Source organism: Anser anser (genome assembly GCF_964211835.1).
Source record: "Anser anser genome assembly, chromosome: 5".
NCBI classification, from domain to species: Eukaryota; Metazoa; Chordata; class Aves; order Anseriformes; family Anatidae; genus Anser; species Anser anser.
This window is the reverse complement of record NC_139725.1, coordinates 14,563,055-14,578,845: the sequence shown is the minus strand read 5'-3', so window position 1 is coordinate 14,578,845 and position 15,791 is coordinate 14,563,055. Positions and strand designations below refer to the sequence as shown.

Here is a 15,791-nt window from a genome sequence, read left to right as displayed (position 1 = left end):
GAGCTGGTACCTAGCACATCAGGGTGATGGCAAGCCTGGACTTTTTGGCTTAGGTAAGAATAGAAGCAGAAGAGAGTTTATTTCATGCAAAGAAAATTGAATTAGAAAAACAAAGACCCTGGAGTCTGGGGGATGTGGGAGTTGATGTTTCTCAATAAAGCTGGGTTGAGGATTGCACTGCAATAGTAGTAGTTACTCAAGGTTCATAAGTCAAAAGTTACTCTTCGCCCATGTCCTGTAGTTGACAGATAAAAGGACCTGGCTTTTGTGAAACCACCGTCCCCCTGAAGATGCCAACATGACTACAGCCATTCTGCTTTCTGAGGATTAATGTGCTGTTGATATGAATTTGTGCAACTTTGAAGCTCTAACCACAGTTTATTGATTCAGTTTCTTCTTTGTCTAAAGAAATGTCGTAGTTATCCATTTGGCCGATGGATACCTTCAGCTTCACAGAACAGAAAGATGTATATTCCACTTAGAGAATATCCTGTTTTCCTACTAAGTATTAAACCAGGTGAGATGGTTTGAATGAAAGCAGGATCCTGGTTTGCTGCCTGACTTCTGCTTCTGAGTACCCTTGAGCAAATACGGAACAACCTTCCATATTCCCTTTGGTTTTGCAAAGGCAGGTGACTGCAGTGCCCACAACCCAGGTGTGCAGCTGCCCACCCCTGTGCAGCCATGACACTAAGGGTCTGTTACTGCAGGAGGACACGGATGTCCAGCGAATCCAGGAGCGTGAAGGGCTGGTAGCTGTACTCAGCTGTTCCGTGGGCCACCCATGCCTTGCTCGCGTGGGACTGCAGGTTAGAAGAGGGATCCAGACTGGGAATCCCATCGCTCTTCCTCACTGGTTCGAGGCGGGCGCTGTGTGAGTACACAGCAGTAACGTAGCACGCTACGGCATCCTGCACCCACAGTGCGCATTTTTACGTATCCGAGTATCGGTTTGATGGCCTTACGTCCCAAGACAAATCCAGGAGTAGAGCAGAGCTGACATGCTTTACATCCAGGTCTGTAAGCAGAAAGCACAAGTGCGTCTTGGTGTGTCGGTTACTTCTTATTTATGATAAACACAGCGGCGTGAGATGGATGCCATTTCTGGTAATGGCATTTAGACACTGCTGTTGCTCCTCTCCTGTGCTCTGAGCACTTAAAGTGACAATTTATAATCTGCGGCTCCCTATTACACTTAAATGAGCAGTTCTCCCTGTACGTTTTCAGGCAGCTGTCTAAGGTGGGAGACTCGCGGAGCTCAAAACTGAGCCTTGATGTCTTTGGGAACAACAACAACAACAAAATCAGTTGACTGTTTCTAGACAAATACCAAACTACGGTATTTATTGCCGGGGAAGTAGCAAGTGCATAATTACATTACAGAGGAAGCTTGCTCTTTCCACTTGGCGTGCAGCTGGAGCAGGCGCTGGTTGCCGCAGCAACGGGGAGACAGCTAAATTTAGCATCCCCGGACCATGCCGTGCGCCGAAGGAAGAATGACGGGGAGGTGCCAGGGTGTGCTCTGTTGGGCAGGACGCCTGCCTCGCCGCACCCTCGCCCAGGGTGTTGGTGCAGCGTGCGGTCGCGTTGCAGGCAGGCGGCGGCGTCTTGCCGCGCCGGTGTCCTCGTAGTCCTCCAGGTCCCTCCCCAGGATGTTTCTTCTGCAGCTCTTGCAAGAGACAGAATTGTAATTAGAGTAATTGGAAGTGTTCCCCCTGCACACACGCTGCTGTTTCCTTTTATCGGGAGATTTTAAGTTGCATGCTTTTGAAGACTATAGGACTCCTTTCTTTATAAAGAGAATGCAAACTACAAAACCCACAGTTGCATCAACAGCTTCAAAGAGTCCAGTACACAGTGCGTGTGCAAGAGGCTGGTATTTACTTTTTTCTAAGAGGGCTTTCTGCAGTGGATCAGAACCGAATGCACCTAAGGGACGGTCACTGCAGCTGGGAAGTTGCAGTCAGGCCAGCCGCTGCGAGACTTGTGCCTTGCTGCCTGAGTGCCGGCCTCTCTGCTAAAGCTTCAGTTTGTTTTGGGAGAGTGAGGCTGTGTTTATCCATATAAATGCTCAACCCTTCTTGAGTTCTGCTAAGCTTCTGTCTTCAATTAAGTTGTGTGGCAGTGACTCCTGTGGTCTGAATATGGGAAGAGCACTTCCTTTTATTGGATCTAAATTTCAATCTCATTTAAATAACTCATCTCTCTTCTGTATTATGTGAGGGTGTATTGTTGGTTTTACTAGTCTCTTAAATAGCTAAGTGAACAATCCTTTCACCTCATCAACGCATCAGAGCCTTTTCCCTCCTATTCTCCATTCTCAAATCATAGGATCACAGAATGGTTTGGGTTGGAAGGGGCCTTAAAGATCACCCAGTTCCAACCCTCCTGCCGTGGGCGGGGGCACCTCCCACTAGACTGGGTTGCTCAAAGCCCCATCCAGTCATCAGGTTCTTAGTGTTTCTGTCCTGTATTTGGAGGGGTGGAGGAGTGGTCCATAGGCACAAAACAGGACTACAGTGATGGTGGACCTGTCCCTGCCATTCCCTACCATCCTCTTTGGTTGTTCTTGATGACTGCCGCACAACATAGAATTCCTTCTGGACTTTGTTCGGGATTTTCAAGGGAATGGATAGTTGATTTAGAATTCTGCAAGGTGTGATTAATTCACATTATTTTCTTTTGTATGCATTGTTGGTTTTGTTAATGTTGATTTTTCAGTTGCCATTCTGTAGTCTGTTCATGTAGCCATCTTCGCTTTTTAAAAAGTTCCTTATAGTATCCTCCAATCTGGTAATCTCTTAAACTGAATGAATACTCAGTTCACTGCCAATCCCCATTTGAGTTGATGAATAAATATCATAAGCACCACCTGTCTTGATATAAAAAACCTCTAGCATCCACTGTTAACCTTTTGCTGTTGTGAAAATTCTTGATTAATTTGTAGTCTTTTCTTCATACTGCATATTTTGATCCATGTCACTACTTTATTTCACCAACAAAGCCTTGCAGATAACTCCTGAAAAGTATAAGAACTTTGGCAAAGGTGTTTGAAAACCTGAATGACTGCAAAATGATTCTTTTCTGTTATGTCAACTGTCTCATTTCCAGAGGTGAATCATTCAGACTTAATTCATACTTGTATCGTGGCAGAAACCATATTGGTTTGAATCTATTGTCACAATTCTCAAAGAATTACAAAAAAAAATAAATAATAATGGTCACTTAAACTCAGCTGTTTGTTTTTAAGATGATTACTTAAATCATTGTGGCAGCAGTGGCATAGTGTATGTGTAGTTGAACAAATATGATGAAAAACTCACGAATCTGCAGCAGTTAAGCTGCATGATGAGTATCTGTATGCCTGTTCTGAGTCCTCACTAACCACAGAACACCTAGTTGTGTGTTTGGGTAAATTGGCTTCAATCTACTCTATGGTAGGAAGAAGAAGAGATACAGCTTCCACTGTATTCAGCTGTCTGGTAGCATCCTCTAATAACTTGCTTGCCCTAGATTTTTCAACTAATTCTTATTTCTACCTAGCACTAAGTAATGAGTCTACTTTTTTTATGTAAAACTAGTCATGGAAGTGGACATGTTCGAAATCCAGGGGTCTTACTGTCTGTCCTAGCTGCACATGCTTGAGAAGTGCTTGGCAGAGCAGGTAGTAGCTACTTTCGGGTTGGTACCCTTGGCTATATATTACTGTGGAATAAGTCAACTATTACTGTAAAACAACTTTTTTGTAGTCAACCAATGGGTATCCTCTATGCTATATTAGAACACTTCTGTATTTGAGCAGTAGATTCAAATGCTTGCTATCATAAAGATCCATCATTAAGGTAACATTTAGAAGATATGTAGGCTTATGACAAAAGGGACTACCAAAGTGTAAACCACATAACAAACTCGTGTTGCCATTTCTGCCACCTTCACCTGAGGTTTAGAAATTGCCTTTCAGATTTGTGCCAACACTCGACTTTGCATAGTGGAACCACATATAAGTAGCTTGTTTCTCTTGTATTGACCTTGGAGTTGTTCCTGATTTATACCAGCTAACTGAATATTTATATAGTGCTTGAAGACTATGGGTAAACTTCAGTTAAGAATTTGGTTGGGGGATCTAAACAGATCTTAATCTCAATTTCATCCTAAAGATTTTCTTCGGGCTTGCAGTAATTTTCTGAAACATGAAAGATAGTTTTTTTTTTTTTTATTATTTAATTGGAATATATCTTTGCTGCCTTTCAGATCAAAAGGGGTAATCTTGAATATCTCTTCAGCTGCTGGGATGTATCCAACTCCACTGCTGACTCTTTACTCCGCATCCAAGGTAAGGTACTCTTGCACACAGAAATAGTGTCACACATAAGCCAACACTACAGGAATAAATGTTTTGGTGTCCATCTAGTGGTGCTTTCATGAACTAAAAGTACTGAGTTTCTAACTTTAATTTTGCTGGTAGTGGAAGGTCGAGACAAAAAATGAGTTCAAGGGTTTACTGTCATGGAAACGACTGTTTTATAGATTGCATCACACATTCATCACACAGAAGTTCTATACACTGCATCACACAACAAAGGATGTTACTATACCAAGCAAGCTTAGTGTGAGGTTTAAGAGCATTGACTAAGTTCAACACAATTTCTTGTTCTGATACTTTGAATCTTTTTTCTCTAATCTTGTAAAAGGTAGGTAGATAAGTTAGGTATGTATGGGCATACATGTTTAAGTAGGATTTTTCTGGTGCTTGCTGGAAGCAAAGATTTTTCTTCCTCTTTGGTTAGTTGCCTTGAGTTTAGCATTTCAGGTAAGAGATAGGGTAGAGCGCTTCAGTGTTGCCAGTACCAAATAGAGAGTCATTTTCTCTTGAGCTGCATTAGTAGGCGATGCGTCCTTCTAATGTAGCCCAGTATGTGGTTTGATGCTCTTGCAGTGAGTGGATTATTGGTTTATCTTCTCCCTGGCAGCCACCATAAATTCCAGGCTCTTTTCAGCAGTGCTGCTACTTAGCCAACATTAAGGCATGGGTTATCCCACTCTATATGCAGAACTTTGCACTCCACTCTGTGCCAGTCAAGAAATCTCACAAAGTTTAACAATCATCAGGTTTACCAGAATCCCTCTGGACTGAAGGTCTGTTGTGTCAGCCACTCCATCTAATATTGTCATCTACAAATGTGCTGAGGGTGCACTGCGTGCCATCATCTAGGTCGCTTATGGCAGATATTGAAGAATATGGGCCTCGGTATTGATCTGTGGGGTTCTCTGCTTGTTACTAACCAGAAGTCAAGCCATTAATCATGGCCCTTGGAGCCTGTTGGTCCAAACAATTTTCTATATAACCAGCAGTTTTGTTCTTTCAGCACATATCTGCTCCACTTCCAAATGAGAGTGCTGTAGAAGATGGTGTCAAACATATACATTCTAGACATATAGTATATTACTAGTATAGATCTACATCTTATGTGAAGCTTACCTGCTCTGGTTTCTCACTGAGTCACTTGGGACGGTTTTGCCTTTCTGCAGCTGGGGTTATTTCTTTTCCAAAGGTATTTGTATGGCATCTGAAATGGTCTCATAAAAGGTCTCCAGTTGACACCCTAACACCAGGTACAAGATAGGTTCACAGTATGGAGCTAAAGTATAAGTAATAAAACTAAATAAGGAGACATTTATGACATGGTATTCAAGCAGCATAACACTATAGCTTTTTTTTAGGTGCATCTGGTAATTACTTTCAATACTTAAAGGATTTCAGCCTCTAAGCAGAACCTTGATGGAATAAAGATGCCTTCAGTTGGTGTCGTTCATGTCAGAATAGGCATATGTTTCCTTTAAACTCTCCAATAACATCTTCATGTATCCAGAAAGGAATTGATGCACGCTGTTTTATGTATACTGAAGGAATATTAGTGTGAATAAGGGATATTTAAGTTTAGAAATCATGAAAGCCCAAATTACTTATGCTGATAAAATTTTGCTCCAGAAATAGACATTTCCTGAGAACACACTTCTTAGCGTGAAAGGTCAGTTCTGTTGTTGCATCGCTTTCAGCTTTATCAAATGATTTGAGGTTATGTTTTTTGTGATAATACAACTTACACTTCTTTGCTTATTCTTTATTTTTTCTCAATTATAAGTACAAATATTCCTTCCCTCTCCCTAAGAAACTCAATTACAGGTTAAGTAATCTTGCCTATTCTCAGCACTGTTCATCTTCTACCATAGCAAGGTTAGTAAGCATGAAAGTGACTCCCCTAATGTAGCTATAGAAAGACTGTATCTGCAATTTCTAGTGTTTTTCCTCATCTGTATAGAGGGGTTTTAAAGCATAGTATCCTTCAGGTCTAAGTCAATGGCTTTGGCTAATTATCAGGAACAGACGCAGTCTGCCTCTTTAACCTTCCCCATGGAGAATTCCCTGTCTTACAAGGCAATTAGATGCTTTTAAAGGAATCATATTCCTGTTTTTGACACTTCCCTTTCTGCCTGCATTAATAGTAATGAGAAGTGAATTATGACTTTTTTTCCTACTATATCTCAAGCATTTGGGCTTGTTACTGGATATCCAAGGAGAAGAAATTGTTTTTTTGTATGGTGTACTTACCTGCTTTTTCAGGGGATGCTAATTTAAAGATTGTTCTTAAGACCGCTGTAAGTTAGAGGCTGTTGGAGCACTTGTGCATCTGGAGGTAGAAAACCCAACTTGTCTTAAAGTAAGTCCTCTAAGAAGAAAAACTCCAAAGTTTATTTGGATACTGGAAGTTGCTTGTTCCTTCTCAAGTAAAGCTTCATTGCAAAGCTCGTATCGAATAGTAGAGATGACATTCTCTTTATGTTGTCTCTCTATATTTGAAGCAGTAACTAATTTCAGGACTGTTGTGCAGAAGTAGTGAGAGCTTTGAATAATCAAAGCATTTTGTGATTAGCAGAATATAGTGTTTTTTTTAATTTTTAATAGATTTATGTACTTTGCAGTTATCACACATGCATCTCACAACTGTGTTCAAGGACTGCACAAAACTGCATTTGTATTCATGTTCTTTGTTGCAATAGCATGGCCAGCTCACTTGAGTCCTTGCTGTTAGGCCTCATTTTCAGGGACTTGATGTTGAGTACTTGCTTTATTAAGAACTTAAACTGGCAGGAAAAGGGTGAAGATACGAACAGTCGAACAGAAGATACGATTACTTCATTTAATGAGCCTCCTTCTAGCTTTTACGTGCAACTTGAAGAATAAAAGAACCCATTGGCTACACAGCAAAATCTAGTTTTCTTTCAGATCTTGTGTATGCTCAGAAAAGTATCAATAGAAATAGCCCAGAAGTGTGGGAGTGTTTCTTTGCTTCGTGTATTGGTTGAGTTCAGTAGGATGACCTTACTAGGAAAAACACTGGGCACTGCAAACTGTAAGCACCGTGTTTGGATAGGATTTGTGTTAACCCACTGATGCCATGGTCAGAAAAAGATGATTGTAAAACAGGTGCAGTATTAGAGTTTTGCTGCTTGTTTTGACACTGGTCTGAAGCATTTGTGGCTACTTTTAATAGCCTTTTATTTCCTCTAGAGTTGTTTCTTCTTAAATACTTGAATTCGCCTCAGTTATGGATAGAATAGTTTAATTCCCTCAGTTGAGGGCGCTCCATTTATCCTACTTAGCAGTATCATTTTTCTAAAACAAGAAATGGTAGTAGAACCTAATATTTTGGCTCATTTGACTTGGGGGAAGAGAAGTAGAAGGGTGGCTTAGAAGAAAGGGAGGGGGAATTTATGCTGGTTTGAATTGCTGAGTAGCCTTGGATTATTAAGACAATACTTTTTCAGCATTGCGTAAGGTATCCATCTCAGAGTAAGTGGTAAGGAAAGAGCAAGCATGTGGATCTCCCTTTATGGAGGCAGTATATCAGATGTAAGTGCATCCTGAAGGCAGGTTCTAGTGTCCACCCTTTAAGCCCTTTTGCTTCCTTCTTTGAATGTTTAATCTTGGAATTTCTAAAACTTCCAGAAGTTTGGAAGAGTTTTAGGTAGTAGTCTTCAGGATGCCTACTTAAATCACTCTTCTAAAAAAAAGTCTAAGGGGATGACACAATGTGAACATAACGTTTTATTTTCCTATTTTAACTTGACTTTATGTAACTAATCTAGTTCCTTTTCCTTCTAAATTAAAAAAAGAATTTTATTTGTTTAGAATGTCTCACTTCTGGGAAAAAAAATGCTTTGTAAGCACGGGGTTTCTGTTCAGATGGCATTGCTGTAACCTGCGAAGTTGCACTGAAAGCCTAAGGTTTTTCACTTTGAAAACAGGAGCTATAAATAGTAATTCAAATATGCTTACAAAAAGCTCCAAACTATAGTTTCCATTTTAATGCATAGCATGCTGCATTTCCGTTCTTTTCATTTTAGGCTTTTGTGGATTACTTCTCTCGAGGCCTCCATGCAGAATACAAGAGCAAGGGCATCATTGTGCAGGTGAGTAGAGTTTTTCATGTAAGTGTGGTTACCACAGCAACATTGGTGTCTTGGTAACAAAAGGAAATCAGCATATTCTTTTATTCATGAATGTGACACAGATTAAGGATGAGGATTTCCTTTGATCCCATTAGCAGTTTTCTTAAGTTACCCTGAAATGATGCATCTTGAAGTAACAAAAAATATATATAATTTACCTGCTGGTGGTAATTGTACCTTTAGGTATAAAATATTCCAGGAAACTGTGCAACTCTATAGAATACACCTTTATACAACTAAATCTCCTGGAATGTACATTTGGAGTTCATTTGTACAGATACTAAATAGGTAACTGCTCAAAAGACTAAAATAGTAGCAGTCCCTTCCCTGCGGTGTCAGTGAACCAACTGCTAGTGTAAGCAAAGTAGCAAGAACAAGCAGACACCTTACAAGCCCTTTGTATGTAATTGGCTGACTTAGATTTTCTTCAGTACTGGCTTTCCACATTTCTGGTGAGTTTTGTGTTGTGCTCCACTTGTTCACCTTCCATGGCTTTAGGTTTTTTTGTTTTGTAGGGACGTAAGAGGAAACCAAGCCAGTCTCTCAGCTTTATGGGGATTTTGTGTTTAATATCACTTTCTACATACTTTAATGTTTGCTTCCAAAACCTAACTAAAGTTTCCAGACTTTGGTTTTGGGTCACAATTGCTGAATTCTTCATTACCCGTTCCATCTGTTGCTCTCCAGTGCAATAGTCAGTCTTGATAAAGATTTTACCGGTGCTGTAAAGACAGTGGTGAGTCATCTTAAAATTCTGTTAGGGTTCTTAAAGACAGAATTACCCCACGTCCATGCCTCTCGTTTTCCCTCCCCTTGTTCTGTATGGTGGTTCTCAATGCCACCTGAACTCCAAAGGCACTGTGAGAACTAAGTCACAAAGATGCCGGTCTTGTTTGTGTGATCATTAAAGGTGGGAGCACAGCTTTCATTGCTGGTTTTGGAATACAGAGAAGCTGTTACTAACTTAAGGCTATATTACCTTTTGGCTTGCTGGACTTTTTTCCTTCCAATCATACTTACCAAAAAGAAGTCATCACTAGGAAATGTCCTGTCCCAGTTCATGAGAGGATTATGTTAGACTTTCAGGGAAAAAAAGACAGATACCGAGTAAGCTATTCCCATACATTTTCCTTCAGCAAAACCAACTTGCTGTCAGCAATAGAGGATGCATAAAAACCTAGCACTGTAAACAGATACACCTTCAGCTTACAGAGAGATTTGTGTGTGCTCTCTACTCCTGAAATGGATTAATCTGGAGCAACTTTTAGTGTTTTGTCTCCTTATTACTTTCTCTACTCAGAATGCTTTTCAGGTCTTTCCCTGCCTTCAGCTCTGGACCTTCCTGCAATGTTTTTATCACAGTGCAAGTTTTTCAGTGTTCTTTTTACTTTTGCCCCACTACGTTACTTCTGTCTCCACCAAGTGATTCAATTTCTGTATTGTAGACTTAGCTTCATATCCCAGAACTGTTCCAAGTGTCTGTGCAATATGGACCTCTTTTAATCTGTGGTCACAGTCTCCAAGACTGAAGGAAATGGTAGTGCTGGTTTGCCATGCTACCTTCGTTGTGAGAAGAAGCCTCACAGAGAGCATTTGTAAACATGGTTCCTTATGTTCGTGTGAAGAGAATGTCCTCTGAGTGTGGTTTGTGTGATGATACTCTAGAGCTCAAGGCAGGCTGGAAAACATAGCTGGCTGCTTGCTCCTAAGCATAGAGTCATTGCATACATTGCATACAATATGCAACATCTTTAAACAGCAGCCTGCATAGAAGGGAGTTTATCTAGGAAACTGGTTCACAGAGTACATCTCTGAATCATGACTCTTAAATGAACATTTCAGGCAGATGGAGCACGAGTGGGATGGCTGACGTTCTTAGCTGTCTTCTAGACCTGAAGTTAACTAATCGCTCTCTCTCTGACTTTAGATACTGGTGAAGAGTGTCAGCCCAGATTGTTTGTGGGGTTCTTGTTGGTTTTATTCTTGATTGTGGAGTCAGGAAGATGCCTTTTGCAAATTCTCTCTTGCTCGGTCATTTAAAAACTTAAACAGGATGCAGCACCTCTTGATATTTTTGCATCAAAAGATAGCAGATTCCGGACCAGCTAATTCTAGAACTAACTGCCCTCAACCCAACTCACAATATTCAGCCAAGTCTGTTTATATTTTGAAGTAAAATATGGAGTAGCTCTCAGGTTTGAGAATACCCTTCTCTTCATAAAGCATTGTGATTAAAATTCTACTAAAATATTTGCATCTAAATAAACCTGGATGCTGCTTTGTGTAAGCAAAAGGCTTGTTTTGTCTGTGTCTTTCATATGTTTTGGGTATTTAATAGAATATTTCTCTCTTCTACAGTAATACAATTAAGTCTTCTGGTACGATTTCTTTCCTGCTCAAGCCTACCTACAAACTGTGATGCTCTGGCTCCTCCAACACACAGCTTCAATGGCAATAAAGCTGGGTGTGATTTTTTTTTTTTTGCACTCCTGCCCTTCCATGTGGCCTGTGGGTTTTTCCTATGTGAGGATGCATACTGCCAATAGGCATGTTCAAGTAAACTCAGGCAGCATTATATTAGCCTTCCATGGAAGGCATTTTTCATCCTCGAAAACCCTTCCAGAGCAGGCTGTAGGAATTTCATTCAGATACTGATATTTTGTTTGGAAGAAGGTGTTTTTCAGTCTCTTGTTATAGTAGGATGTCTAAGATCTTCCTGTTTTCTGCTGTTTTCTCAAGTAAAAGTGCTGACAGTTATGTCAGTATGAGAGTATTTAAAGACAGATGCTTGACTGAGAAAGAAGCATTATATCTTTGAGACGTGTTGTTCCTGTGTGCACTTGTAGCCAGGCAGTCTCATCCTCCCGAAGTTTTCTCTAAATATATTCTGTCACTTTGAGAGGAAAACAAAGACTGAGCATGCACTGCTCACATATGACTCCATTCACTGCAGAATTCCTATGAATACTGAAAAAAGGTGAAAAACAACCATAAAACACCACCAAAAACAGTAAGGCGTACTTGGCTAAAGGTGTTAAACACAGCATGAACACACACAGTATGGGGGAATACTTTTTAGCTTCAGATACGGAAAAGCTATGAAAAAGTTTCAGTGTCTTACATTGTTAAAATAAACAAATGAAGCTTAAATCTGGTTTTCTGTATCAACAAATGGCTTTTCCTGCAGAATACTTAATAGGCTGTGGTAAGCTGATATCCTAATAGCACTGGTTTTTTGTCCATTAACATAGGCAGTGAATTCCTTCTTTGAGTTATGTGGGCCTGATGACCAATAGCTATCACAGCTTCAATTTGTTATGTTAATTTTATTGCGGTCCATGTCCTTGTCCTGTCATTCCAGCCTAAGCCACAATAAACCACTAATGAATATTACAAGTACATTCCTGTGAAGACTAGCTGACATACCTCCTTCAAGCCATTAGGAAAACTGCACCCACTTCAGATTATTTGAAGTTCATCTCTCTGACCTTCAGAAACGTAGTGCTTTTAATTCCTGACTTGCACTTCTGTTTGAGCTCACTGTTTAAAAAGGGTTAATTCTATCATGCCAATACACGCACAGTATTGCTTTGTCAAAAGTGAAAACAGAGTACAGGTGGTACTTTATCATTTCCTGAAGTTCAGCGTAAGGTATATCAATGTTGCTCAAGTGGAATGCCTCTCTGTGGAAACTTAGTTTTGATAGTATATGGTGCTTTTGCTGCAGTGTAGATATACATAGGTTCAAAATACACTCTGGCTGACAGGCACGCTTAATTTTACAGAAACAGCACAGTAATAGCGTAGATTAAAATTTTGTGTTTATGTGCATAGGAAGTGGTATGGATCTATAACAGAAATTAGGCAAAAAGAAAAGGAATGAGGAAGACTGCAAGGATTTCTCCCAAGACTCTTTTGGGAAAAATCTCTGCATGAAAGGTTTCTGCAGACTCCCAAGTTCTCTATGAGTGTCTGAAAATGTTGGTTATTTACCCCTTTCTTTTACTACCTTTTTTAACTTAAATGGATGTCAGCATTTTCTTTTGATACTTGCTTACTATGCATAGCAAAAGTGGAACAGTGAAAACTTTTACTACCTGCTTTCATCTACCATATTCACTACATACAGTGTCAGATCACAGACTGATGGACATCTTCGTTTGAAGGAATCTTTAGGAACTCTACTTGTCTAACTTCCTGCTCTGTGGGATTGCTGCTAACACTAGGTCATGGGCTGGCATGGTTTTATCCAGCCAAAGCTTGAAAACCTGCAAGGACAGGGATGCCATGACCTCTCTGAACAACCTATTTGAATGTCACATAGCTCTCCTACAAAGTGCCTTTCTCTCTAGTGTCCATTCTGAAAGTCTACAAACAAAAACTGATAGGTTTGGTTCTTTTTATTTAATCTGGCAGTGCCAAGAAGAGTTTGGCTCTCGTAACTGCCCTTGAGATAATGAGAGGCAGATGTTAGATCGCCATTCTCCAATCTCTTCTTCAGAACACTAAACAATCCCAGCTCCTCCCCACCAAGCCCTTTCCTTCTCTCCCTCTCCCGGTAAACACAAAAGCATGTTTCACCAGGCTAATGGCATGGCCTTTCTCCAGACTCAAAGCTTTTTAGTTTTCTGTACATGTCAGCTCTGGTTACTCCAGTTCTTCCATTTCCCCTTTACGTCCCCCACCCATGAAACTAGCATGTCTCAGAATTCAGTATGCAGATTACCTGATGGACAATGGTCTTTGTTCCTTGTTGAATCTGTGAGTTAATCTGAAAGCGTTCTCTGCTTCATGTCTCTTTCCTACATGCAGAGTGTTCTGCCGTATTATGTGGCAACAAAAATGTCTAAAATCTCCAAGCCAACCTTCGATAAGCCCACTCCTGAAACGTATGTACGAGCTGCCATAGGCACGGTAGGCCTGCAGTCCCAGACCAACGGGTGCCTGCCCCATGCCTTCATGGTAAGTCACCTTGGAAAACGCAAGGATCTAATATGTGATTACTGGGGAAGAAAAGCAATGATTAATTTTGAATATTTAATAAAAGTTATTTTTGTTCTTTAAATTTTAATCATAATTTTGTAATGTTTGTGTGTGCTGGTAATGGTTTGATTTAGCTTAGAATAGACAATAAAAGCTGAGACATTTTTCCTTTGATTTTTAGGGCTGGGTCTTCTCAATGCTACCTACGTCCACTGTCATGAATTTACTCATGAAAACAAACAAACAAATACGGGCTCGTTTTTTGAAAAAAATGATGAAGGAGAAGTAAGTTGCCGACAGCTCGATCTGTGGAAGCCTGAGACTCCTGCAGGTTTCGTACTCACACTTCAGCACCAAGTAGACCTAATGTTTTAAACATCTTCAATTGTAGGTGTATTTTCTAATAAGCAAAGCGATATTGTTTTGAGGATACAGATGAATCTTGACTTCTAATACTGATATCAAATTAGGCTTGTTTATATATATTATAGGTATATTGGGGGGGGAGTGCTTTGGACTAAAATTGCACTGTGCTTTAAGAAATACTTAAATGGATGTGATCAGACATTGCACTGCTGAGGAACGGCTTGGTTATATAGTGTCCATCATGTTTATGTATTATGTTTTTGGGTGAAGGGCAGAACAGCTGTAGTTCTCTGATATTCCTGGAAAAGTGGGGAAGTGTGGGAAGAGAGCGTATTTGCTTGAAGGGTAACCTGGCTCAATTCAGAATGTAACTTCTTCCCGGTTCAGGTTTAGGGTACTTGAAGGATTCAGCATTTTCAGCCAGCTAGCAAGTGCTCCTCTGCTTACACAGTCCATTAAACAAAACCGGGATGCCATGGGCAGGGTGGGATCAGCTTAGGGGCTGCTTCCTGGCTGTGTAAAAGTCATCGCTCTGTAAAACAAAAATACCAATAACCAAGGTTATGTAACTGGGAAAGGATCATCACTGCTTGGAAAGGGTGACCATGAAGTGATCCTTAAATCTGATGGTTTTAGAAACCTGTTCATGTCTTGGTACTGTATTGAAATAGGTTCTTGCACCAAAACCTGAGCTGTCAGCTAGGCGAACTTCAAGGGTCTAGTGTGATTTTTCTGTTTGGTTATGAACTTGAGGAAAATGGGCCAAAATAAAAAATTAAAAAAAATGAGTGTAATTGCACATCTATAAATATATACATAAAATAACATTGCAAAAAGTATTCAAATTCTTGGCTCTTGAATATGGATTCTAACTCTTCAGTCATGTAATCTTTACAATTTGTAATAACATTTTTAAAAGTTCAGTGCCTGTCCTTTGTAATAGATGGTGATAACACAATGTGGATGTATGTCACAAGTTGTGTTACTTGCTGGTTGTTATGTAAAAGATTATTGGCACTTTAAATGCAGAGCTTGAAATGAGTTACTGTCCTTGTCAGCAATGATGGATAGATTATTTCTGAGATGTGTGTCACTGTGTCTTTTGGGTGAGGCCATTTGAAATGTGAATCCTGAATATTTGTGACAGCTTTAAAAATGAGAACTAGCAAACTTTAAATGTAGAACTTCTTAGTATTTTTGTGTTTAACTGATTTATTCCGTAGTTCTATTCCAAAACCAAGTAAAGCTGAAGTTACCCAACTGGGAAACAGGGATCAGAGTGTATGAGAAGTCTGTACTGCTGTTGTCTGTGTTGACCTTTAAAGATATGGTGTCTAACATTCCTTTATATAAATGTGAAGAAAAAAAAAAAAAACACTTTCAAGCCAAATGAAATTGTAAGTAGCTACCAATGTTTTCTGTGGTGACTGCCTTTGGTTAACAAGTGGAGATTGTTTTGTCCTTGGAAGAATAATTTCAAGCTCTGGTTTTGAAGTTAAATGTGTTGCACTGAAACATGATTTGGGGCTAACATTTCTGTACATTGAAAAAACCCAAATACCGATGCAATGGTGCTGATCAAATCTGAGCTAAAACTCCTATCCCATAGTTTTCTTGATGTTTTTCTTGTTTCCTGGAACAGGAACGGTGAGGTCAGTTTTGTAGGACTTTGCTCAGGAGGTGATGTGGAAGCACTGGACTAACTAATCTGTATGGATTTTCACTTGGTAAAACCAATAAACTGGCATTCACTCTCAAGCTCTGGTGCGTTGGTTTCCTTCTTAAACTGTTTGCACTTCCGTATCTCAGACTGAAGCTTTTTATTAATCTCCCTGTCCGGCTGCGGCCTCATTGACAATGCGAGCATCTTAAAATCACTGGACCAACCGGCTAAGCTCTTAGCTGGAGCTACTAATTAAGCTGTTAATAAG

At 40.0% G+C, this 15,791-nt stretch overlaps 1 protein-coding gene across 1 annotated transcript in view; it reads left to right on the top strand.

Moving 5' to 3' along the window:
- HSD17B12 (hydroxysteroid 17-beta dehydrogenase 12) overlaps window positions 1-15,618 on the top strand; it is a 76,266-nt gene extending 60,648 nt beyond the window's left edge. The window contains 4 exon segments of the mRNA XM_083837249.1: window positions 4,252-4,333; window positions 8,407-8,472; window positions 13,324-13,473; window positions 13,676-15,618. Of these exon segments, the coding sequence (XP_083693375.1) occupies window positions 4,252-4,333; window positions 8,407-8,472; window positions 13,324-13,473; window positions 13,676-13,783 (406 nt within the window). The 3' untranslated portion in view covers window positions 13,784-15,618.
- Window positions 15,619-15,791: the final 173 nt, after the last annotated feature.